The sequence below is a fragment of the Myodes glareolus genome, chromosome 10, assembly GCF_982192425.1.
Source record: "Myodes glareolus chromosome 10, mMyoGla1.1, whole genome shotgun sequence".
Classification (NCBI taxonomy): Eukaryota; Metazoa; Chordata; class Mammalia; order Rodentia; family Cricetidae; genus Myodes; species Myodes glareolus.
The window spans coordinates 59,992,201-60,015,445 of record NC_142035.1 but is presented as its reverse complement, the minus strand read 5'-3'; the positions used below and the strand labels follow the sequence as shown (position 1 = coordinate 60,015,445).

The 23,245-nt window shown below is 49.1% G+C and overlaps 1 protein-coding gene and 1 long non-coding RNA gene across 2 annotated transcripts; one reads left to right on the top strand and one right to left on the bottom strand.

The window, feature by feature from the left end:
- Positions 1-281: 281 nt before the first annotated feature.
- Positions 282-951, bottom strand: LOC148120660 (uncharacterized). Its single transcript, XR_015739107.1, has 2 exons — positions 751-951; positions 282-616 (listed from the first exon to the last, which is right to left on the bottom strand). It is a non-coding gene; the product is annotated as an uncharacterized LOC148120660 (long non-coding RNA).
- Positions 952-1,014: 63 nt separating this feature from the next.
- Positions 1,015-20,174, top strand: Ivd (isovaleryl-CoA dehydrogenase). Its single transcript, XM_048459537.3, has 12 exons — positions 1,015-1,195; positions 7,286-7,375; positions 7,581-7,632; positions 11,240-11,409; positions 12,297-12,390; positions 12,529-12,665; positions 14,361-14,457; positions 15,980-16,073; positions 16,599-16,680; positions 17,136-17,240; positions 17,346-17,418; positions 19,304-20,174. The coding sequence occupies exons 1-12, from the start codon at positions 1,055-1,057 to the stop codon at positions 19,435-19,437; spliced, it is 1,269 nt and encodes a 422-aa protein (XP_048315494.2). The 5' UTR covers positions 1,015-1,054; the 3' UTR covers positions 19,438-20,174.
- The last annotated feature ends 3,071 nt before the right edge of the window (positions 20,175-23,245 follow it).

Below are 23,245 nucleotides of genomic sequence, written 5' to 3'. Positions count from 1 at the left end.
CTGATGGCAAACAAGTTAGTGATCTGCTAAATTAACAAATTCCAGGTAGGTGGGGTGATACACACTTTTAATCAAAGTATCTGGGAGGCAGAGGCAGGCAGATTTCTTTGGGTTCAAATTCAGAAGTTCTAGACCACCAGGACTACATAGAGAGATCCTGTCTCAAGTTAATTAATTAATTAAAAATAAATTTTCTTACCTGATAGTCAGAAATATTAGGTCAGATACAGAGACTGAGATAAATGACTACTAAAGGAATACTCCAAGACAATTTTTAAAGATACATTTCTATTATTTTTTTAATTTATGTATATGTGTGTGTGTTCAGGTGCTTATATAGGCCAACAGTATCAGATCCTCTGGAGCTGAAGTTAGAGGCACTTGCAAGCTACCTATGTGGGTGCTGAGAATTGAACTCAGGTCCTCTGGCAGAACAGCATGAACCTTTTCTCCAGCCCGTCTCCAAGAAAATTTTGACTGAGAATCCTCAATGCCCAATCTCCACAATCAGAAAGTTCTAAATCAGTCTGTAGAATCTGTACAGGTTTTTTCAGAGGACCTCGAACACTTCCCTTTCTGCCCAGTGGAGAAAACGTCCTTCTAGTATCTGGAGGACCTGTTACATAATAAAGCGACTCTTACTGTTTTAAACCAGAGCCGGCAAGAGATTCTTTACAGATCTCTAGCCTAGATCTGTTTGGACAGTTTATTCCTCCAAACAGGCGCTCGGTTCGTTCTATGTTGGAGTACCTGCTTTTCCCCGAAGGTAGTCTTCTGCGATTAAAGGTTACAATCTCAACACAACGAGATTATGGGCTCTTCTATCCCAGGAAAGAGACTTAGGAAAGAAAGTACCGCAGGCGGCAATCACCGTAGGCAGGAAAGGCTACCGCCTCGCGACTGATTGGTTTGCGTGACTGCAAGAGCAGCAAAGCCTTCGGCTGGTCTCCGCGTGTGATTGGCTGCTGAAGCCCCACCCCCTCTCCAATTGGGCAGAGTTGTGAGACTAGATTGGTGGAGCTAATGCAGCCGAAGATCCCGGTGCAAGGCAGAGATGGCGACTGCGATCCGGCTGTTGGGGCGACGGGTGTCCAGTTGGAGACTGCGGCCATCGCCCCTCGCTGTCCCGCAGCGGGCTCACTCGATGCTGCCTGTGGACGATGCTATCAACGGGCTAAACGAGGAGCAGAAGCAGGTAGGGAGGCCGGCCCGAAGGCCTCGTGGCCCGTGTCCCATCCCACAAGTAACTTGTGCCTGCCGGGCCTTGGAAGCGTCACTAGCAAGCCAGGGAAAGGGACTGTTCGTTTCCTCCTCTTAGCTAATGCCCAAACCTCTGACTCATCGTTATCTCTAGTGAGAGAGTATTTGCAACAGACAGCAAGGCAGAGCTGCTAGAAGAAACAGAAGAGTCAAAGAACCAAAGCTCCCGGGAGACCGGTGGTATTTGGGTGGGAGGATTGGTTGGCCCTGCCCCTAGTGGCAATCATGCGTCCACTCAGACTCCAGCCAATTCTCTGTGTGAATCGATCCCCTTCCCTCTGTTTGTAGAGCTTTGGGTGGCCTGGACTCTACCTTTGTAGACCAGACTGGTCTTGAACTCTAGTGATCTGGTTGCTTCTGCCTCCAGAGTGAGGGGTTTAAAGGTGTGGGCCACCACACCAGGCTTTAAGTTGTGGTTCTCAACTGAAGGTTGAGATTGTGGTTGATCCATAACCAACAAGGCATTGGTTCTTTTTTTTCCCCAGTGGGAGACTTAAGGAATTCTGAAATGCACCCTTAGTTTGCTTTCTTCCCTTCCTCAAGGCCTAACACACAAAGCTGAAGAAGACCTTGAAGGATGTGTTCACAGATTGCCTGTCCACCCTTATTGCTGTGTTTAAGGCTCTAAATAAAGTCCTAGTAAATACTTCCCGGGATGGCTCGGGTCCCAGCAATGTATGTATTAAGTAATTGCTATAGATTGCCTAAGAAAAGTCCTAAGGAGTGATTACTTCGCACACGATGTATCTTGAGTCAGATGTGTACAAGGGCGAATGTTGCTATGAATGTCAGCCTAGGTGGAGGAAGAGTCGGGAAACCCCAGGCCAGAAGCTTGTCATAACCTGGGATACTAAGGTGCCAGCTTGTCATTCCACGAGCCTGTCTTAGTGTTGACTGGTTCCCAACCTGTTGTGTTCTCTATGTCCTAGAAAACAATGGTTGCATTCAGATCTTTGGAGCAAACATACTTTTAGGATGTAACGTTCCCACAGTCATGTTTTATTGTTATTTTATTGATTTATTTATTTACATACCAATTCCAGTTCTCCCTCCCTCCTCTCCTCCCACTCCTCCACCCCCACTCCCATCCGCTCCTCAGAGAGGGTAAGACTTCCCCTGGAAGTCAGCTAAGTCCGTCCCATCACCTCCTTGAGACAAGATCAAATAAATAAACCAGAAAGGAAGGAAGGAAGGAAGGAAGGAAGGAAGAAAGAAAGAAAGAAAGAAAGAAAGAAAGAAAGGAAGGAAGGAAGGAAGGAAGGAAGAAAGAAAGAAAGAAAGAAAGAAAGAAAGAAAGAAAACACCATAACCAAAGAAAGAAAGAAAGAAAGAAAGAAAGAAAGAAAAAGAAAGAAAGAAAGAAAACACCATAACCAAAAGCAACTTAGCAAGGAGAGGGTTTATTTGTCTTACACTTCTACATCTTAGTCTGTCATTGAAGGAAGTCAGAACAGAAATTCAAACAGGGCAGGAACTGAGGGAGGAGTCAATGCGGAGGCCATAGAGGGGTGCTGCTTACTGACTTGCTCCTCATGGCTTGCTCAACCTGCTTTTTTTATAGAATCCAGGACCTACTGCCTGGATGTAGGCATGGCCCCACTGTGATCTCCCCCATCAATTACTAGTTAAGAAAATACTCTTATCTTTTTTTTTTAAAAAAGATTTGCTTATTTATTATGAATACAGTAGTCTGTCTGCGTGTATGCCTGCAGGCCAGAAGAGAGCACCAGAACTCATTACAGATGGTTGTGAGCCACCATGTGGTTGCTGGGAATTGAACTCAGGACCTCTGGAAGAGCACCCAGTGCTCTTGATCTCTGAGCCATCTCTCCAGCCCATCTATAGCCAATCTTATGGAGGCATTTTTCTCAACTGAGGCTCCCTCCTCTCTGATGACCCTGGCTTGTGTCAAACTGATGTAAAAGTAGCCAGCACAAGTGACTTCTGGTCAGTTTGACACAAACACATCCCTGGGTGACTCTTACACATGATCTAGTTCAGCTGCCAGCACAAGGTGCAACCTTGGTCACCTCTGCACCTCAGTTTCTGTGTGCTGCCTCTGAGGGAACACCAGATTTCACCTCCGTGATGCTGGGCTCTTCTCACGCAACACTAGCTCCTCAGCTCCGGCATCGATTGTCCTAGCAAAGCAAAGGCTTCACTGTAGTGGTTCTGGTATCTTGTTAATCACAGCCGATTCGTCAGCCCCAGCTCACCAGAACCACAGATTCTTAACCCGAAATATGCAACAGCCCCAATAAAGTCTTTAGTGACTCTCATACTTCCCTCTGGAACTTCACAAGCCAGGCCTCCATCCTCATCCTCGGCATTTCTCTCAACTCTCTTGTCTCCTAGACTCCCACACCAGTTCACCCAGCTTTGGACAATCAGTGACCTTTCTAGCTCAAAGTCACAACGTCCTCCCACGATCCTCCCAAAAACGACATAGTCAGGTCTGTCACAGACACTGTCCTGGTACCAACTTCTGTCCTAATTAGGGTTACCATTGCTTCGGTAAAACACCATGACCGAAAGCAGCATGAGGAGGAAAGGGTTAATTTGTCTTCCACTTCCACTCCTTAGTCCATCACTGAAGGAAGTCAGGACAAGAATTCAAACAGGGCAGCAACCTGGAGGCAGGAGCTGATGCGGTGGTCATGGGGGGTGCTGCTGACTGGCTTGCTCCTCCTGGCTTGAGCCCAGATCCACCCACCCCTCAGCTTGGGGTGGCCCCACCCACAATAGACTGGACCCTCTCCCATTGATCACTAACTAGGAAAATGCCCTACAAGCTTGTCTACAGCTGGATCGTATGGAGGCTTTTTGCCCTCCTTTCCAAGGGCCCTAGCTTGTATCAAGTTGATTAAAAAGAAAGAAAAAAAGATACAACTAGCCAGCACATGCTCTTAACCACTGAACGGTCGTCTAGCCCCACACTTGCCTTTCTATATCAGTGTTGTTGCAGTGCACTGACCTGACTCTGAATACCATAAAGAAGATTGCCTTTGTTTGTAGTTGGCATTTTATACTGTTCCTTGTTTTGAGACAGGATGTTGCTAAGTGGCCAAGCTGGCCTGGAGATTTTAGTATCTTCCTGCCCAGCTTCCTGAGTGCTAGGATTATAGATGAGCATGCACCCTCCCAAAAACATACACTATTTGTGTGTATTCGTTGTCCATGGCATTAGGGTGCATAGGAACTTTTCCATAGACTTTGAACATATTCTATCCAATAATAGTCTCTCTCTCTCTCTTTCTCTCTCTCTGACAGTGTCTCACTATATAGACCTACCTAGCTGGACTCACAGAGATCCACCTGCTTCCGTGCCGCTATAACAAGCTTTTTTATAGTGTTATTTTTTTTAAGCTGTATTATTATTGTGTGTATATGTGGTGGTAATAGGACAGCTTTGTAGAGCACGTTCTCGCCTGCCTTTCCACGGGTTCAGGGTGCACCAAACGCGGGCCTTCAGGCTTTCAAGGTGCTGAGCCATCTCCTCTAGCCCTTCTGTGATGTTCTTACATAGCAGTTTGGCAAGGCCTGGATGACATGGCAAACTCTGGCTTCAGATGGGAAAAAGTTAAATATTAAATAACTAAGTAAGTTCTGCCCTTGTAGCCAAACGAAAGGTGGCGGTGGGGCAGAGAAAAGAGTGTGGTTACAAGCGGAGCTGAACCAGAGCTCTTGCTGGGGGCAGGAGGCTGTGTCACTTAGAGGCTGCGTGAAGTGCTTGGGTCTGTGATTCTCCCATAGCCCTAGTCTCGTTGCATCAAAGTAGGCCAGCAAGATGGGCCAGTGGTCAACAGCGCTTGCCACTAAATCTGCTGACCTGAGTTTGAGTCTCAGGACCCACGTAGTAGCAAAAGAGAACTGACCCCAAAAGTCCTCCCCTGATCCAGACATGTGCAGTGGTACTCCACCATATGCACACAAAACAAATAAATATGACTTTAAAAATGAAGAACAAGGGCTGGAGAGATGGCTCAGAGGTTGAGAGCACTGACTGCTCTTCCAAAGGTCCTGAGTTCAATTCCCAACAACCACATGGTGGCTCACAGCCATCTGTCATGAGATCTGGTGCCCTCTTCTGGTGTGCGGGCATACATGGAAGGAATGCTGTCTACATAATAAATATTTAAAGAAAAAATGAAGAACAAAAGAAGCTCCTGGCTGTATGCTTGTCAGAGGGCCCCTTTGGAGACCTCGGGCTTCACACCTGGGTCTCTGGTGCACAGGGCTAGGGTTCTAGTTTTTCCACCAGGGCAGTGTCTCATCTTATTGAGTAATCTCTTTTAGCCACAGAGACTGCCAAGTGTCGGACCGGAGAGGGAGTGTCTGCAGTGCTGTGGATGGGTAATGGGAAGGTACAGGGGAAGGCTGAGTGGCCAATGGAGGACAGGATGTGCAGACTGCCTTAGAGGCTTGTGTGCTACTCTGAGTAGTACATTAGGAAGGCACGGAATAATTTTATGTGGGGAAGCAGCATCTTAAAAGTCATCTTTAATGCTTGAGGGACTGGGGTACATGAGTTCAAGGCCAACTTGGACAAAATTCAATCTTAAAATTAATAAAACGGCAATGTCTTAATCATTTCCAAGATATCTAAACCAAGAATCTTTTGATTTTTCGAGAAGATCCCTGTCCTGGTAGTCACTCTAGTCCAGGCTGACCTTGAAGATTCACTTGCCTCTGCCTCTCAAGTGCTGAGATTAAAGGTGTGAGCCGCCACCGCCCAGCCACCAAGAACATTAATAAAGAGGGGGAATATCACTGTCCTATATACTGTTGCTATGGTGAACACCATGACCAAAAAGCAAGTTGGGGAGGAAGAGGTTTATTTGGCTTACACTTCCACGTTGAAGGAAGTCAGGGCAAGAACTCGAACCAAACTGGAATCTGGTGGCAGGGGCTTACATGGAGGTACTGCTTACTGACTTGCTCCTCGTGGCTTGCTTAGCCTGCTAAGTTACAGAACCCAGGACCACCCCCTCCAGGGGTGGCCATTCCCACAATAGACTGTGCCCTTCCACATTGATCCTTAATTAAGAAAATACCCAAGCCGGGCAGTGGTGGCACACGCCTTTAATCCCAGCACTCGGGAGGCAGAGGTAGGTGGATCTCTGAGTTTGAGGCCAGCCTGGTCTACAGAGTGAGTTCCAGAAAAAGCTCCAAAGCTACACAGAGAAACCTTATTTCGAAAAAAAAAAAAAAAAGAAAAAAGAAAATGCAAAATGCTCTATAAGCTTGTCTGCAGCGGGATCTTGTAGAGGCGTTTCTCAGTTGAGGCTTGCTTCCTCCTTTCTTTGTTTTTTTCTTTTTTTTCTTTTTTTGTTGTTGTTGTTTCGAGACAGGGTTTCTCTGTAGCTTTGGTGCCTGTCCTGGAACTAGCTCTTGTAGAGCAGGCTGGCCTCAGGCTCACAGAGATCTGCCTGCCTCTGCCCCCTAGTGCTGGGATTAAATGTGTATGCCACCACTGCCCAGTGAAGCTCCCTGTAACACCCGATTCTGTGTTACCCCTTCGGTACAGTTCACACGCCACTGCCACTGTACCGTACGCAAGCCGGGCAAGGGCCTGGAGATTGAAAGAACACACAAGAGACCTGGGTCATTTGAAAGGAGATCGCCGAATGCCGTTTTTTCAATTTTGGGGAAATCCTTATATACCTAGCTTCTGCACAAGGAGTTCCCCCCCTAGGCAGGTGGGACATTGCCACACCTAAGATGGAGTAAACAATGCCCTGCAGCTAATCACCAGGCGGGATAGAGGGAGCCCAAAAATAAACAGAATGTTTTAGCTGGCTGACCAGAAACTGTCCTCAAGATGCACCCCAGGAGCAGGGGCAGACCCGGGCCCTACAGCTCCCTCCTTTCCGATGCTTCTGAAGAAGCGTAATTCAGTGGGACCCCTAAGCCTTGACCTGACACTACCTAGTGAGGGTGCCTGCGGCCTTCAGCCACAGGGACATTGCTCTCAGTGGCAATCACGTCTTGGTTTCAGTAGCCTCTGTCTAACTTTCTCCTTTAGCTTCGTCAGACTATATCTAAGTTCGTGCATGAGAACCTGGCCCCCAAAGCCCAAGAGATTGATCAGAGCAACGAGTTCAAGGACCTGAGAGTGAGTTGCGAGGCTGAGGGTGGGAATGGCAGCTTCTGGAGCAGCACTGTGTTCCACTGGTGCCCGGAAAGGTGCGCCCCATCTCCTGCTGACAGGGGCCTGCCTAAGTGTATAGTGGCTTTCTTTGAATGACTTGGCCTTGTTGTCCTGGCCGCCTGTGGCTAACTGCTGTCTTGAAACTCGCCCCACTCTGTTCTGTTGATAGGAGTTCTGGAAGCAGCTGGGGAGCCTGGGAGTACTGGGCATCACAGCCCCTGGTGAGTATGGCTTCTCTCCCTAAGGAGACTCTCTCTTTTGCTAAAACAGGCCAAAGGGAAACGGGCTTGGTGGCTCATTCCCATACTCCCAACATTCAAGGGCCTGAAACAGAAGGGCTGCTCTGAGTTCAAGGTCAGCCTGTGCTATGCAGTAAGTTCCAGATCAGCCTAGGCTACAGAGTGAGACCCTGTTTCAGAAAAACAAAAATAAGGGGCTGGAGAGAAGGCTCAGGCTAAGAGCATTTGCTGTGTAAAATGAGGCCCAGAGCTCAGAGCACAGCACTCTGTAAAAGCCAGGCCTGTCCATCATTGCCTGGAATCCCAGAAGTGACTGGAGGCTTGCTGGAGCTTGTTGGGGCTCACATGTTGCTATCCTAGCCAAAAAGCATGAGCTCTAGATTCAGTGAGAGGCCCTACCTCAAAAGGAACAATGTAAGCCAGGCATGATTGTTGACAGAGGTTTCTGTCCTACCCAGTCCCACAGCCGTTCAGTCCCAAAAAAACAGGCTTACATTAATTATAAACTGACTGGCCTACTAGTTCAGGCTTCTTTTTAACTCTTATAACTTATATTAACCCATAATTCTTGTCTGTGTTAGCCATGTGGCTTTGTACCTTTCATCAGTGAGGCATTCTCATCTTACTTTCTTTGTATCTGGGTGACGACTGCAGACTGAGCCTTTCCTCTTCTCAGAATTCTACTGTTCTGGTTGCTCCGCCCATACTTCCTGCCTGACTACTGGCCAACCAGCGTTTTATTAAAGCAATACAAGTGACAAATCTTTATAGGGTAGAAGACCATTGTCTCACAGCACATGGTGGCATATGCCTTTAATCCCACCAGAGGCAGGCCGATCTCTGTAAATCCGAGGCCAGCCTGATCCACAGAGCAAGTTCCAGGACAGCCAGGGCTACACAGAGAAACTCTGTCTCAAAAAAACAAAAGAGAGGGGGCTGGAGAGATGGCTCAGAGGTTAAGAGCATTGCTTGCTCTTCCAAAGGTCCTGAATTCAATTCCCAGCAACCACATGGTGGCTCACAACCATCTGTAATGAGGTCTGGTGCCCTCTTCTGGCCTGTAGACATACACACAGACAGAATATTGTATACATAATAAATAAATAAATATTTTTTGAAAAAAAAGAAAGAAAGAAAAAAGGGACAAGGTAGAGAGTGATAGAAGAAGATGCCCCATATCTTCCTCTGGCCTCCCGCGTGTCCACAGGAGTGTGTGTGCACTCACCTACACATATGCACATGCATCATGCATACATACATATACATTCGTGCACTCATACGCACATGCAGAAATCAACAATCAAACAGAAAGAGAAGGGAAAGATCGTTCCCAAAGAACTTCCTCATCCTTGAACCTGAAGCAGCGCCCGTTGACATCATCCTTAGAGATGACAAAAACGCAGGACCTCTCAGACTCTTGACTCTGCTATTTTTTAATTCCATGCTGAAGATTTAACGAGAGCCTTGCATCCTATGGAAAATCTGCATGGTGTACAGATGCGTCCAGACGATTTGGGGGAGTGTAGAATAACTGTCCTAGTGGATCGGTTCCCTCAGGGACCCCTGAGCTCTGTCTCACTAGTGGCCTGTATGTGGGAATCTTTGGGAAAAGTATGTCCCCGCGGGACAGCCTAAGTCCTCTGTTCACAGCCTGCCCTCCAAGCTCGTTGGGGGTCAGAAATGGGACTAAGAGGGATGTCTGGGTCCTTGGATAAGGTGGTCCCATGATGGTCTTGAGTTTTAATCGACCTGCCAAGTATCCCCTGTGTGTGCTACAACTTGTTTGGAGTGAAAAGGCAGGACGCTGGTATATTATGGTTCTGTGTTGCCTTCCAGAAAAAGACTCTGCCTGGGTTGCCATGACAGTAAATGCCTGAGCTACTGACCTCCTCATCCAGCCACACTCCTGGGCCTTGAGGGCAATATGAAAGAACTGGTTCTCGTTCTCTCTCGCTCTCTTGTTTGGTTGTTTGGTTGGTTGGTTAGGTTTTTTTTTTTTTTTCAAAACAGGGTTTCTCATGTAGCCCCAGCTGTCCTGGAACTGCCTCTGCAGACCAGGCTGACCTCGAACTCAGAGATCCACTGGCCTTTGCCTCCTGGGTGCTGGGATTAGAGGTGTGAGCTACCACTGCCCAGAAGAGCAACTGTCTAATCCCACACTAGGAAGGCTAAGGCAGGAAAACTAGAAGTCCAGTCTGGGCTACAGAGCTAAGATCCTCACTCAGAAAGGGGTTGTGGGGATGTAGCTGGAGAGATGGCTCAATGGTAAAGAACACTGGTTGCTCTTGCAAAGGACCCACCCCCGGTTTCCAGCACCCAAATGGTGCCCACATCCGTCCATTGACTCCGGTTGCAGGAGATCTTCTGTCAACCAAGGGCACCAGGCGTGTACATAGTACACATACATGCATACAGGCAAACACCCGTGTGCATAAAATAAATAAATGTAAAAATGTTTAAGGGGAATAAAGTAATATTTGTACAAATACTAATATTTATACAAAGCATGTACTATTTACATAATGAGTAGTAGAGGATTTAGAGGATATGGGCAGGTATGCATAAATTATATTGCTGTTTTATTTATGTAAGAGATGTGACTGGATTTGGTATCAGAGACGGGTCTGGAAACCAAAGGTACAGGTGTTGGTATGACAGGTGTCTGTATATTTCACCTTATATCCTCCTGGAGTTTGAGTTGACCCGGGAAACTTACCCTGGTGATACAATGAAACTGCTTAGTGATTCATTTAAACCATGCTGGGACCCTTTAATATAGTACCTCATGTGGTAACCCCCAACTAGAAAATTATTGCTACTTCATAACTGTAATTTTGCCACCGTTGTGAATGGTGATGTAAATATTTTTGGAGGTAGGTTCCTCAAAGGGGTTGAGAGTCACTGCTCTAGGGGCTCTCCTGGTATTTGGGGGCACCCGTACACGTGTGGCACACACACATGCATAGGTAAGAAAAAACGCTAATAAATCTTTTTTAAAATCTCACCTTCTTGAGGCCTCTGCACATACCCAGTCTGTAACTGGTTTTGGTGCTCTGAACATGGCCCCCTTCCCGCCCACCCCCTTCGTGTTTCTTTGCCTTCTTTCTTCCTCCATCCATCTGCTTCCGCCTTCTGTAACTTCTGGAGGAGTGGGTGCTCAGGTTTTTGCTTGTCCTTACTGAAGATGTCTGGGATAAAGCCAGAGTCAGCGGTGATAGTCTTCTGAAGTGCAATTCTCCACCAGGTCAAGCAGAACAAGGTGTACGTCCTTCTGAGCAGAGCCCCTGGCAACAGCCTGCCAGCCCTGCTGGGGGAACTTGGAATAACTACCAGGGTGTTTCTTTTCTGCCAATCAATAAAAGATTCCTGCCGGGCGGTAGAGGCGCACGCCTTTAATCCCAGCACTCCGGAGGCAGAGGCAGGTGGATCTCTGTGAGCCTGGTCTATAGAGTGAGTTCCAGGACTGACTCCATAGTTACTGGGAAATCCTGTATCTCAAAACCAAAATAATTAAAAAAATAAAAGACTCCCGTCAGTGTTCCAGTGTAACCTGGTTGCCTTTCTGCTTCCCACACTGCCCCACTCCCAGTTCAGTATGGCGGTTCTGGCCTGGGCTACCTAGAACATGTGTTGGTGATGGAAGAGATATCCCGGGCTTCTGGAGCAATAGGGCTCAGCTACGGTGCCCACTCCAACCTCTGCATCAACCAGATCGTCCGCAACGGGAATGAGGCTCAGAAAGAGAAATACCTTCCCAAGGTGAGGAGACGGGAACGAAGGAATCCGCGAACGAAGGAATCCGCGTGGACTCGGCACTACCACTGTATGACATGCCCTCCCCTTGGTGGGGACAAGCAGATTCTCCTTCTTGTCTTGTTACCACGAACTAAACAGAATTAGGAGAATGACTGAGATTGATTTGAAATACTTAAATCAAAAAATTTAACTGTATGGTGGTGACGCACACCCTTGATCCCAGCACTTAGGCAGCAGAGACAGGGGAATCTCTGAGTTCAAGGCCAACTTGGTCTATCGAGCAAAGTCTAGGACAGCCAGAGCTACACAGAGAAACCCTGTCTCAAGAAAGGGGGGCTTCAGTCGGAGCTGTGGTGACTTGTGACATGTGTGGAGTTTCAACTGCTTGGGAGGCAGAAGCAGGAAGATCATGAGTCCCAGCTTGGGTGCTTTGGCAAGGCCCTGTCTCAAAGCAAATAGGAGTGGGTAAAAGTGCTTGCCTGCCACCAAGCTTGATAACCTGACTTTGACACGCATGATGGAGAAAGAACCAACTTTCTTCCACAGATTGTCCTCTGATATGAGGGTGCACATACACACAGTGGCCTTTGTGCATACATAAACACAGAACAAATAAATAAAAATATAATTTTTAAAAGTCTAAAGACTAGGGGGTGATGGGAGGGCTCAATGGTAAATCCCTTAGCATGCCTGAGACCCAGGAGCCAATCCCCAGTGCTGCCAAAAGTGGTGGATGCGGGAGTGGAAGAAAGAGAGGCCTTCCAGATAGTTACTCCACTTTGCTCTGCGGGGCGTTTGCAGGGTGGAATATGGGCAAGAAGAGCGGTCCCCAGAGCTGCTGCAGGGGCCTTCCAAGGTCCTAACAAGGCCGGTCTTGGTTTTCCTTGTAGCTGATCAGCGGCGACTTCATCGGAGCCCTGGCCATGAGTGAGCCCAATGCGGGCTCTGATGTCGTCTCCATGAGACTTAAAGCAGAAAAGAAAGGTAAGGCCACTTGCCACAAGGCAGTTGGGGGTCTCTGCTAGGTTCCCAGTATGGCTTCTCAGCAAGGTGGCAGCAGTTACCGGACTGGTTGGCTGAAGCAGGACAGGGGACTTCAGCCAGCGGCCTGTTGTCCCTTAGGAGATCACTACATTCTGAATGGCAACAAGTTCTGGATCACCAACGGTCCTGACGCCGATGTCCTCGTTGTCTACGCCAAGACAGATCTGTCTGCCGTACCAGCTTCTCGGGGCATCACAGCCTTCATTGTGGAGAAGGTGAGCATGGGATCAGAGAGACCTCCAGCCGATTGAGATTCAGTCAGTGGTCAGTGTTCTGTGCTCTGCTCCCAGGACGGGGTGGGTAGCAGAAGCTGAGGAAGGTAGCCCAGGAAGTCAAGTCTGGTGCTGCTCTAGTTGCTCAGAGGTAGAGCAGCTGCTTAGCACGTAAGACCCTGAGTTCAATTTTCAGCACTACAGAGAAAAAGAAAAAGAAAAAAAAGAGACCCAGAGAGGCTGGGTCAAGTCTGAAGACAGAAAAGCTGTCTGTCCACAGAGTCAAGGAAGAAGAAAATGGAAAAGAAGCTATGTGGTTTTCTTATGAGCTGAGCAGGAGCTGTGGGGGAGACTGGGGCCTGGGCGGGAATGCAAATGCCGATTTGGACATGGTCCCTCCAATAGTATGGACAAGGACAAGATACATCAGGAGTTAGATTAAAACTCAAGAGTTCCGGGAGCTGGAGAGATGGCTCAGTGGTTAAGAGCATTGCCTGCTCTTCCAATGGTCCTGAGTTGGTTAAGAGCATTGCCTGTTCTTCCAAAGGTCCTAAGTTCAATTCCCGGCAACTACATGGTGGCTCACAACCATCTGTAATGAAGTCTGGTGCCCTCTTCTGGCCTGCAGACATACACACAGACAGAATATTGTATACATTTAAAAAAAAAAAAAAACTCAAGAGTTCCATTTTGGTTTTGCTTTAGTTTTAAACAAACCAGGAACTGGACAAGGTGATGTGTAATATGAGCCGTGCTTGACGGGCAGAGGCAAGGCTGAGGCTAGCCTGATCCTTGTAATAAGGTCCAGGACTGTATCGCTTGACTGTCCCCAAAAAGTAAAAGCAGGAGACAGCAAAGTTTTCTGTATAGAGAAAAGAAAACCAGGGTCATCTTTTGTTGCTGTTTTATTGTTTTTTAAGATGGAATCTCTTTGTGTAGCCCTGTCAGGCCTAGAACTCACGGTATAGAGCAAGTTTCCCTTGAACTTACAGAGATCTGTCTGCCCCAGCCTCCCAAGTGCTGGGATTAAAGGCATGCGCCCCAGCCTGGAAAAAGTTGGAGATATATAAGTTAAGGGAGTGGGTGTTGGCCTCACACCATCTGCCTACTGTTGGTGAAGAAAGAGGGCAGGTGCCACTGAGGCCTGGGGACCTGGCTACAGGGGAGTGGTAGGAAGTTTACTACCTGGTTAAGTTAAGCAAGGGGTTGGCAGCACACCCCGTGAGGAGGGGGAGTCGCTGGCCAAGACGGGAACTGGAAAGGCCTGGAGGTAACAGAACAGCGTGTGCCTTCACTCCACTGTCACCTGGTGACACCTGTGCATCCAAGTCACCCTGGCCAAAGCATGCTCATGGTTGGGGCTCCTTTAGGGACAGGTGGCTAAGGGAAGGGACAGAGGAGTTGGCGTGGGCTCTGAGTGTGTCTTCAGCGTCCTGTCCCTGGGAGAGTGAGGAGAGCTGGGGACTTACTGTTTTGTTGAGGAAGAACTGCACCCCTGAGAACTCAGGAGAAGCAGACTGGCAAGAGAGATGTTGGGAAGAAAGGGGGTGGGACATGAAGACTGAGTTTGGCATCCAGAGTGAGAACTTGGGAATAAGATGTGGGCAGGTATCCGAATCCGTGGGTAGAGTGAGTTTCCCCTTTACTAGGCCCCCTTGGTGCAAGTCTAACCAGGACCTCCTTTGGTTTCCTGCGAAGGGTATGCCTGGTTTTAGTACCTCCAAGAAGCTCGACAAGCTGGGCATGAGGGGCTCCAACACCTGTGAGCTTGTTTTCGAAGACTGCAAAGTTCCTGGTAAGTGTCCCGAGAATAAGGGAGTCTCCATCCTGGCTCCTTTGCAAGCCGGAGAAGCCCATCTCAGCATTACAGAGGTTCACCACCGTTACGTGTTCCGTGATATGCAGCTAGGCTGTGGGCTTAGAGCTGCCGGACAGCCGTCTGTCCTGGCCACAGCCCCTGCTGCTGTTTGCTTGCCTGCCCAGATGAAGGCTGGTGAAAGGTAAGGCTTACCGTCGCCCGCTGACACCTGACACCGTAGCCCACTGACGTCCTTCGATATCTCTGTGCATCTGCCTGTGCAGCCAACATGCGCTAGGCCGGCTTCTTGTCTCCTTTGAAAATAACCCAATAGAAATGAGTTAAAGGAGGAAGAAGTTCTTTTGGCTCGTGGTTTCAGGAGTCAAGCCTATGGCCAGTTGGCTCCATTTTTCCTGTGCCTACCTTGAGCCAGAGCATAAAGGTAGAAGGGCCTGGGGAGAAACTGCTTATCAGGATAAGTAGCAGAGATCAAAAAGAAGCCAGAGTCCCATTAAACTCTCAAAGGCACACACTCAGTGGCCAATTTTTCCTGGAGGCCTTGTGTGTGTTTCCATTGTCTCATTAATGCCGTCAAATTAGGAATCCATCATCGGGTTAATCCATTGATTGGGCCAGCCTTCACGGTCCGGTCACGTCCCAAACCCCACCCCAGAACACTGCTGCACAGAGAACCCCGACTTCAGCACACCGGCCCGCAGGGGGCCATTTTGTGTCCAAACCACAACACTCTGAATTACACTCGGTAATGATGCTAAAAGCCCTTCTGAAATAAATTGACAGAAGCCAGACTCGATGAAGGAGAGCTAATTTGATATTGCAGGAATATTTTATCCCCTGTGCCGTAACTGTGAACGTGACACTATGTAGCACCATGAGAGAACGGAGGGCGTGGATCTGGTCATGAAGGAGGACCGTTTCGTGTATCAGTGTAAACCTTTCAGAAACAGATGTCGTGTCCAGAAAGAGTCTCTAGGAAGAATCCATACACACTCGCCTTTTAGAAAAAGACAGAAAATGCATTCACCGGCAGGTTAGGTTGTCAAGTTTCTATCCCAAACGTTCTGCCCACATCTCCCATCCTCATTAGGGGGTAGCTGCTCATTGGCTTCTGCCACTATCCCCCTTACTCTCATGGGCATCGCAGTAGGGTGACCCTGAACCCGAGCACACAACCTCAGTCCGATCAGTCCTCTGATTGCTGCATGAGTAGACGTCAGGTGTAGAAAGAAGCGGAGAGGGGAGGGTGACTTCCAAACCAATCCTAGGGAGTCCAGGGTGAGAAAAAAAAAGGCCTAACAACTTGGGGCCCTGCAGTGTTGTGGACGGTGCGGGGTCCCGAGAACTCCGCTTCTGACTGAAGTGACAAAAGCCATCTTTTCCTCTCGCTGGAAACCCGAGGTGAAGGTCGAATAGTGTGCTTTTGTGCCTTGTGTAACACGGTACATTGTGTGAAAGTGAAGAGGCTACGAACGGCCCTCTCTGGCGTTTATCCCGGCAGCTGCTAATATCCTGAGCCAAGAGAGTAAGGGAGTCTACGTATTGATGAGCGGGCTGGACCTAGAGCGCCTGGTGCTGGCAGGTGGACCCCTTGGGTAAGTATGAGGGGGACCGGAGGCCTCCTGGGTAAGTTTTACCAGTGTGAGGCTTACTGGGGAAGCTAGTGCACCCCTGGATGAGTGTGAAACCTGGGGCAACCTGAGCTTGCCAGTCTTGTTAGGTTAGCAGCCTCCCGCTGATAAGGAAGGGAGGAACAAAGGAAGCTACTTTGTGGTTTATCCTCCGTCCTCGAGAATCTCCCCCTGTATTTAATTTCTTCACACAGAGGGAAATGTCATTATGTGACAGATGGCAGGTGAGGCCTGAGAGCAACTCTGCTTAGTCAGTGTGGTTGTGAAACAAGAAGCCCAGACTCTGACACCTGCCTGCTGCTCCACCACACCCAACTGATCCCAGAGGCCGTGTCTGGGAGCTGGGCGGGCACTGCTGTCACTGAGACAGCAGGGAGTCTCTCGGGAACTTCAGTTCCTCCTCTCCCTCACCTCAACACTCAGACCTAACCCTCTGACACCCTTTCACCCTGCTGGACATCACACCCCCATGCTGTCTTCTCCCGACAGGATCATGCAGGCTGTCCTCGACCACACCATTCCCTATTTGCACGTAAGGGAAGCCTTTGGTCAGAAAATCGGCCAATTCCAGGTAAGGGAAGTACTTTCTGAAGTGGCCTCTTTTGCTGGATTAAAGGAGATGAGGAGAGAGCTGTGCGGTTCGGGTTATTGTCCTTCTCTAGCAAAATGAGCTTGAGTTCTTAGAACGCAGCCCCTTTGCCCATCAGCCTGGCTTTGGAGGGCCGTCACGTCTCTTTGTCCTGCCCATTCCTGTTGGAGACGGACGAACTCCACACTGCAAGGCTGGAGGGTAACGCTGCATTTCTCATCACACCCATCTGCCGGGAGGAGCTGCCGAAAGTTAGCCACACAGGCGGCAACTCTACAGCCTCATCTAGAGCACTTTCCATCTCCACAGTCCGAGGCAGGCCCCATCTCTTCTCTGTGCCCCTGGCGCCTCATCCCTGGCCCTCAGCTTGTCCTTGCCCTTGACCTGCTTTTAGTCCTTAGAATGTCCCAGCGTGTTGATCCTCCCTTTGTGCCCAGCTGATGCAGGGAAAGATGGCTGACATGTACACCCGCCTCATGGCATGTCGACAGTATGTCTACAACGTTGCCAAGGCCTGCGATGAAGGCCACATCATTGCCAAGGTGAGCGCCAGCTCTGGGGGAAGAAGAGGCGAATTGGTGGGTCATCTCCGGGGACGGGGCCAGTGTGTTTGTCAGGCCCCTGCTGAGCAAAGCCTCGTCCCACAGGACTGTGCCGGCGTGATTCTGTATGCAGCCGAGTGTGCCACACAGGTGGCCCTGGACGGCATTCAGTGTTTAGGTGAGTGGCCCTCACTCTCCACTCCTCACTCTGCTTAAACTAGCCACAGTCATGCTGGCATCTCTAGGCTCTGCCTGCCTCCAGTGATGAGGAAAGGGAAGTTTTTGTAATGGCCATCAGTAAGTAAGTGGATCTTTATTATTTTAAAGAGAGTAGGGCATGGAGACACAGTTCAGTGGTTAAGAACACTGGCTTCTCTTCCAGAGGACCCAGGTTCTATTCCCAGCACCCACCTGACAGCTCACAACCATCTGTAACTGTAGTTTTAGGGGAACCAACATCCTTGTGTGGCCTCCGAGAGCGCCAGGCATGAATGTGGTGAGCAGACATGCTGGCAAAACATCCATATACATAAAATCAATTTTTTAAGAGGGGGAAAAAAAACCACAGGGTGGTGGTAGCACACGCCTTTACTGCCGGCACCCAGGAGTCAGAAGCCAATGGATCTTGAGTTCAAGGCCAGCCTGGTTTATGGGGTGAATTCCAGGACAGTCAAGGCTACACAGAGAAACCCTGTCTCAAAGAAAAAACCCCAGAAATAAAAAGGGAAGAGGAAAATAAATGGGTGGGAAAAGGTTGGAGTGTTCCTTATCTTCCCTGCCTGGCCTAAGGTCAGCAGGAAATGGGGAGAGAGAGTTTCAGGGGAAGCTACCTCGTTCATTGGTGGCTTAGGTTTGAGTTCCATGTCTGCCGCTGATTATGCAGTTTTTTGGTTTTTTTTAAATGAGGTCTCAGGTGTGTGAGCTGAGGATGACCTGGAACTTCCAATCCTCCTGCCTCCACCCCCTGACTACTGGGATTATAGGCATATGCCACCACACCTGTTTTGTGTGTGGTGCTGGGGACTGAATCCAGAGCTTTGGGCATGCTAGGTGAACACTCTGCAGTCCCAGGCCCAGGTTTTGACCTGTCCGTCTCTAGGTCCTCAGCATCCTGACCTTCTAGACCAGCTCTTCCATGATTTCCTGGCCCCAACAAGCGTCCCTCATTGCCTCTGCTTCTCTTTAACCAGCCGTCCTCCAGAACCTGTATATCCTGGAGTTCTTCTGCATTCAACCAACAATCAAATATATTCAGAAAAGGCTGGGCATGGAAGTACACACCTATAATCCAAGCACTTGGGAAACTGAAGCAGGAGGATTGCAACGAGACTGAGACCAACCTGGGCTACTTAGTAACTTCTTGGCCAACCTGGGCTCTAGCTCAGTGTAGCACACTCAGTAGCACACACCTGTGATCCCGGAACTCAGGAAGTTAGAGGTTAGAGGATCAGAAGTTCAAGGTCATCTTTGGCTATTTTGTGAGTTGAGGGCCAGCCTGGGATATGGCAGATCCTGTCTCAGAAGGAAGGAAGTTTGGTCCCCAGGACTCACATGGTTAAAGGAGAAAATTCACACACACACACACACACACACACACACACACACACACACACACACACACATATACACACACACACCACACACACATATACACACACACACATCATTATCCTCTGACCTCTACATGTGTGCCAAGGCACCTGTGCATGTGCACACATACACACAAAATAAATAAGTGTAAGACAAAAGGAAAATTGTCCTGAGGTGAACATAGACTTCTCTTGTCATGGTTCCCTAAACATTCCAATATAACAACTGTTTAAATGGCACTTGTATCACATTAGATATATAAACAACCTAAAGATATGTAAAATATGAACTGGGGTCATAACTCAGTGGTAGAGCATTTGCCTGCACGGGCAGTGGAGGGTATTGGGAGAATGCACGCAGGTTATATGCCAAGAATCCAATCCCTGAGGTACTAGGGAATGACTCCTTGGCTCTATTTTTCTTGCTGCTTTCAGTTCTGTCCTTTCTCTTCCACCTGTTGTTTCTCTTCACAGGTGGAAATGGCTACATCAATGACTTCCCCATGGGCCGCTTCCTTCGAGATGCCAAACTGTACGAGATCGGAGCGGGGACCAGTGAAGTGAGGCGGCTGGTCATTGGCAGAGCATTCAATGCCGACTTCCGCTAGCACCACGGCCAACCGCCCCTGGTCCTAGCACCGAGGCTTTTCTTTAGAAGCAGAGGCATGCCGTCTCACGGTAGCCCGCTGCCCACACGAGGCGGGGTTCTCCGGCCGTGTCAGCCAGTCTGTCAGGAAAGCTTAAAATGGACTGCACAAAGGACTTGGGTTTTTCTGGGGCTCATAGGGGGCTTCAGGGACTGTGCCCTTACTCTCCACCTGCAATGCTGATGTTCTCACCCTCTGGGATGGCACCTGGGATATGCAGGTACCCTACTCCTGAGCTGGGGCAAACCTCCGGCAGGGAGCCCTTTCCACTCAAGTGTAGCCAGAGCGCTGCTGCTTCCAATTTTCTTAATGGTTTCTTTTCTTGAGGAAAAGGCAAAAACCTTGTCCTCGTTAGCTGTTTCCCTGAGGTCTAAACAGTTCCAGAACATCTATGTGACAGATCCATGGAAGACAGGGTCCTGGTCTAGCCGTGACAGCATGAAAGATTGCCTCTTGATGGCGTCCCTGGTGTACCTGAATCTGACTGCATCACTCTGTCATGGACGAGCTCTGGAACTGCTCATGGGACCTTCTGCAGCTGACTGGGCAGCAGGCACAGGCCCTGTGGCCGGCCCGGGTTGCCTGGCTCAACTCCAGTCTCTCTGCCTGTGTACATTTCTCTAGACACCCTGTGGCTAATTTTGTTACGGCTGCACAGCGGCTGCTGCCATTTTGTATTAAATATACTGCAAATCGAACCCTTCTGTGCCCAAAGCAGTGTCTGGAGGAGAAGCAATCCGCTTCTCTGTATCCTGAGTGTCTTGAAGAGTCCTGCCCTTTGCTCTGCCAGGAGTCAAGAATGGGAAGTCACAGACCCAAATCTCCCAGTGACTTTTCTTTTGTGGTGCTGAGGTTGAACCTGAAGTGTGTTAGGCAAGCACTATAGCACAGAGTCCGCTGTCTCCTCCTTCCCCTGTAGCCCAGACTGGCCTTGAACTAAGATCTTGAACTATAGATCTGGGCTGGGCAGTGGTGGCACATGCCTTTAATCCCAGAGCTCAGGAGGCAGAGGCAGGCGGATCTCTGTGAGTTCAAGGCCAGCCTGGTCTACAAGAGCTAGTTCCAGGACAGGCACCAAAAACTACAGAGAAACTCTGTCTCAAAAATAAAAAAATATATATATATATAAATAAATAAATAATGAACTATAGATCTGCCCTTACCTCAAGAGCTGGGATTACGGGCATGAGCCATATGCACCTCCCTGTGATTTCTCTTAAAAGAAGTGGGGGTTCCAGCATGAAAAGGCAGAAGGAGAACCGTATTAAGTTTCTGGAGACCATCCTTGAGAGTTGTTTGGTTCTGAGACAGGATCTAGCCTGTCTCTGCCTCCTTAGTGCCAAGGTTACAGGCATGAACACACCCCGTGCATCTCTGAGTTTTGTTTTGTCTCAATATATATCCGTGGCAGGTCTTGAACTCAGATCCTTCTGCTTCTGCCTCCCAAATTCTGGGATCAAAAGAATGTGCCACCACCATGCCCAACCCAATCTCTGAGGGTGGTTTTGTTTTTATTTTGTTACTTACTATCCAGACAGCTTGACAGTTTTCAAGGTCAGAATTGAAACAGATGAGCTAGTAGTGAAAAAATGGAACATCCTGAACATCCCAACCCGGGGCCGATGCGTATAGCATCCTAGGTAGGAGCACCTGAATATCCCAACCCGGGGCTGATGCGTATAGCATCCTAGGTAGGAGCACCTGAATATCCCAACCCGGGGCTGATGCATATAGCATCCTAGGTAGGAGCACCTGAATATCCCAACCTGGGGCTGATGCGTATAGCATCCTAGGTAGGAGCACCTGAACCCAACCCGGGGCTGATGCGTACAACATCCTAGGTAGGAGCACCTGAACATCCCAACCCGGGGATGATGCGTATAGCATCCTAGGTAGAGCACCTGAGTTGTCCCACTCCTCAGTTCCCAAAGGTCAAAGTGGTTTCCTGGATCCCAGCCCAGCGGTACTTGGTCTGAGCCTACAGCCAAGAGCTGAGGCTTCAGACAGGTGAAGTTGGCACCTGCCCAACCCAGTCTCATCTTGAGATGATCCAGAGCTCGCGGCTGCCCCTTCACTTGGCTGTTCTGGGTCCTGCCATGACCACGAATGCAATAGAAATAATGGTCAGCCGAGGCAGGACGCTGGAACGACCCACTGAAGAGGGTCCAAATGCTGCAGGCCTGCATGAAGGCTTGTCTCGCAGCCTGACCATCTGCACTGGGGTCCCACGAGGTGGATGGAGAGAAATGATCCTCAAGTTGTCCTCTGACCTCCACAAGTTAACAGGAAGAAGCCTGTCACCCCGTCACACCCAATTTGAGAGTGTCCCCAGAAGTACACGTTTTAAAAAGTCTCAACCCCAGCCCTCTGTTAATGACTGGGGTAGTTGGACCCTTGTGACTTCGGTGGCTTTATAAGATAAGGGTCTTAAGCAAGTTTGCCTGCTGTCATGTGAGGTCCCCTACCGTGCTATGGTGCAACAGAAGATCCTGGCGATGGGAGGGCCAGTGTGTCTGGAAGCTTGAGCTAAATCTCTATAATTACCTAACTGGTGTTCCTCCAGCTATAACAACAAAGGAAGGAGGTGATTGTTTTCCTGTTGTTGTTGTTGTTGTTGTTGTTTAATGTGATGTACTCAAGAAATGTTTTAAAATAAAAGACAAAACGAACTGTGTATCCTGAAAAGTGGATTGGGAAGCAGGCAGGGGCTAATGAGATGTGTTCATTGTGGCCTGGTCATGGTCTTTGTCAGAATCTAGTGACACAAAAATGTAGACACCTGGGTCCCCTGGGAAGTGACACTGGGCTAAGGGCAGCCACAGAATATTACAACAACCCAACGTGGGCCGGGAGGGAGTTTGTCCCCAGAGACTTGAGTCTTAACCCTATAGCGAAGTGGTAGTCCCTCACCTCTGTAATATTGTTTCACTTCGCACACCAAGTCCCTGACCTTTGCAACCAACTGGGTGCTCCAGGCAAGATTGCTTAAGGCCCCCATACAAAGCCCTGAACCTGGAGTTACTTAAACCTAAGGGACCAAGGGTGAGTCAGCCACGCCCGGACGCCGGGGAAAGGTTGGGTGGAGCCTGAGACCGTGTAAAGCAGCAGTTTGCGGGATTAGGGGGAGTGCCTAGCACTTCGCGGGCCTTGATGGGAGCTGGGACCCTCGGACCTGGATGGTCGTTGGTCGCGATCCGCAGCCTACACAGATACGGAGTGCTCTCTTTCCGCCTCCTGCTTCAAAGCTCTGAGAGCCGCTTAGCGTAGCGGTGGACCCGCGGGACCTGCTCGGGCTCTGCGTGGAGCTCGCCTGACCCCTGCCGGCCATCCGCGGGGTCGCAGGTGCGCGGATCGGGCCATTCCACGTTCCCACTCTGCCAGGGTGTTTTGGATGAATGCACGGTTTCCAAGACAGAAATTTCATCATGAATTGTATTTTGCTAATTTAGAACATTAAAAGGACATCGTCCTCTATCACCACCCTCTCATACAATAATGACCGAGCAAAGGCGAGTGCCGTATTTTTTTTAATACGCACTGTTTCAAAAACTGTAATTTTATTTCAAAACTTATTTTATGTGTATGCGTGTTTTGCCTACATGTATGCATGTACTCTGCTTGCGTGCCTGGTACCCGCATAGAGCAGAGGAGGGCGCTGGGTTCCCTGGAACTGTACTTAGGGACTTGTGAGCTGCCATGTGGGCACAGGGAAACTCAACCAAGATCCTCTTTGAAAAGAGCGAGTGCTCCAAACCACGGAGCCATCTCT

Coding starts and splice junctions, on each gene's coding strand:
- Ivd (XM_048459537.3), top strand. CDS start 1,055: ATGGCGACTGCGATCCGGCTGTTGGGGCGACGGGTGTCCAGTTGGAGA. Junction 7,633..11,239: donor ACTGGGCATCACAGCCCCTG/GTGAGTATGGCT, acceptor CCCCACTCCCAG/TTCAGTATGGCGGTTCTGGC. Junction 14,458..15,979: donor CGAAGACTGCAAAGTTCCTG/GTAAGTGTCCCG, acceptor TTATCCCGGCAG/CTGCTAATATCCTGAGCCAA.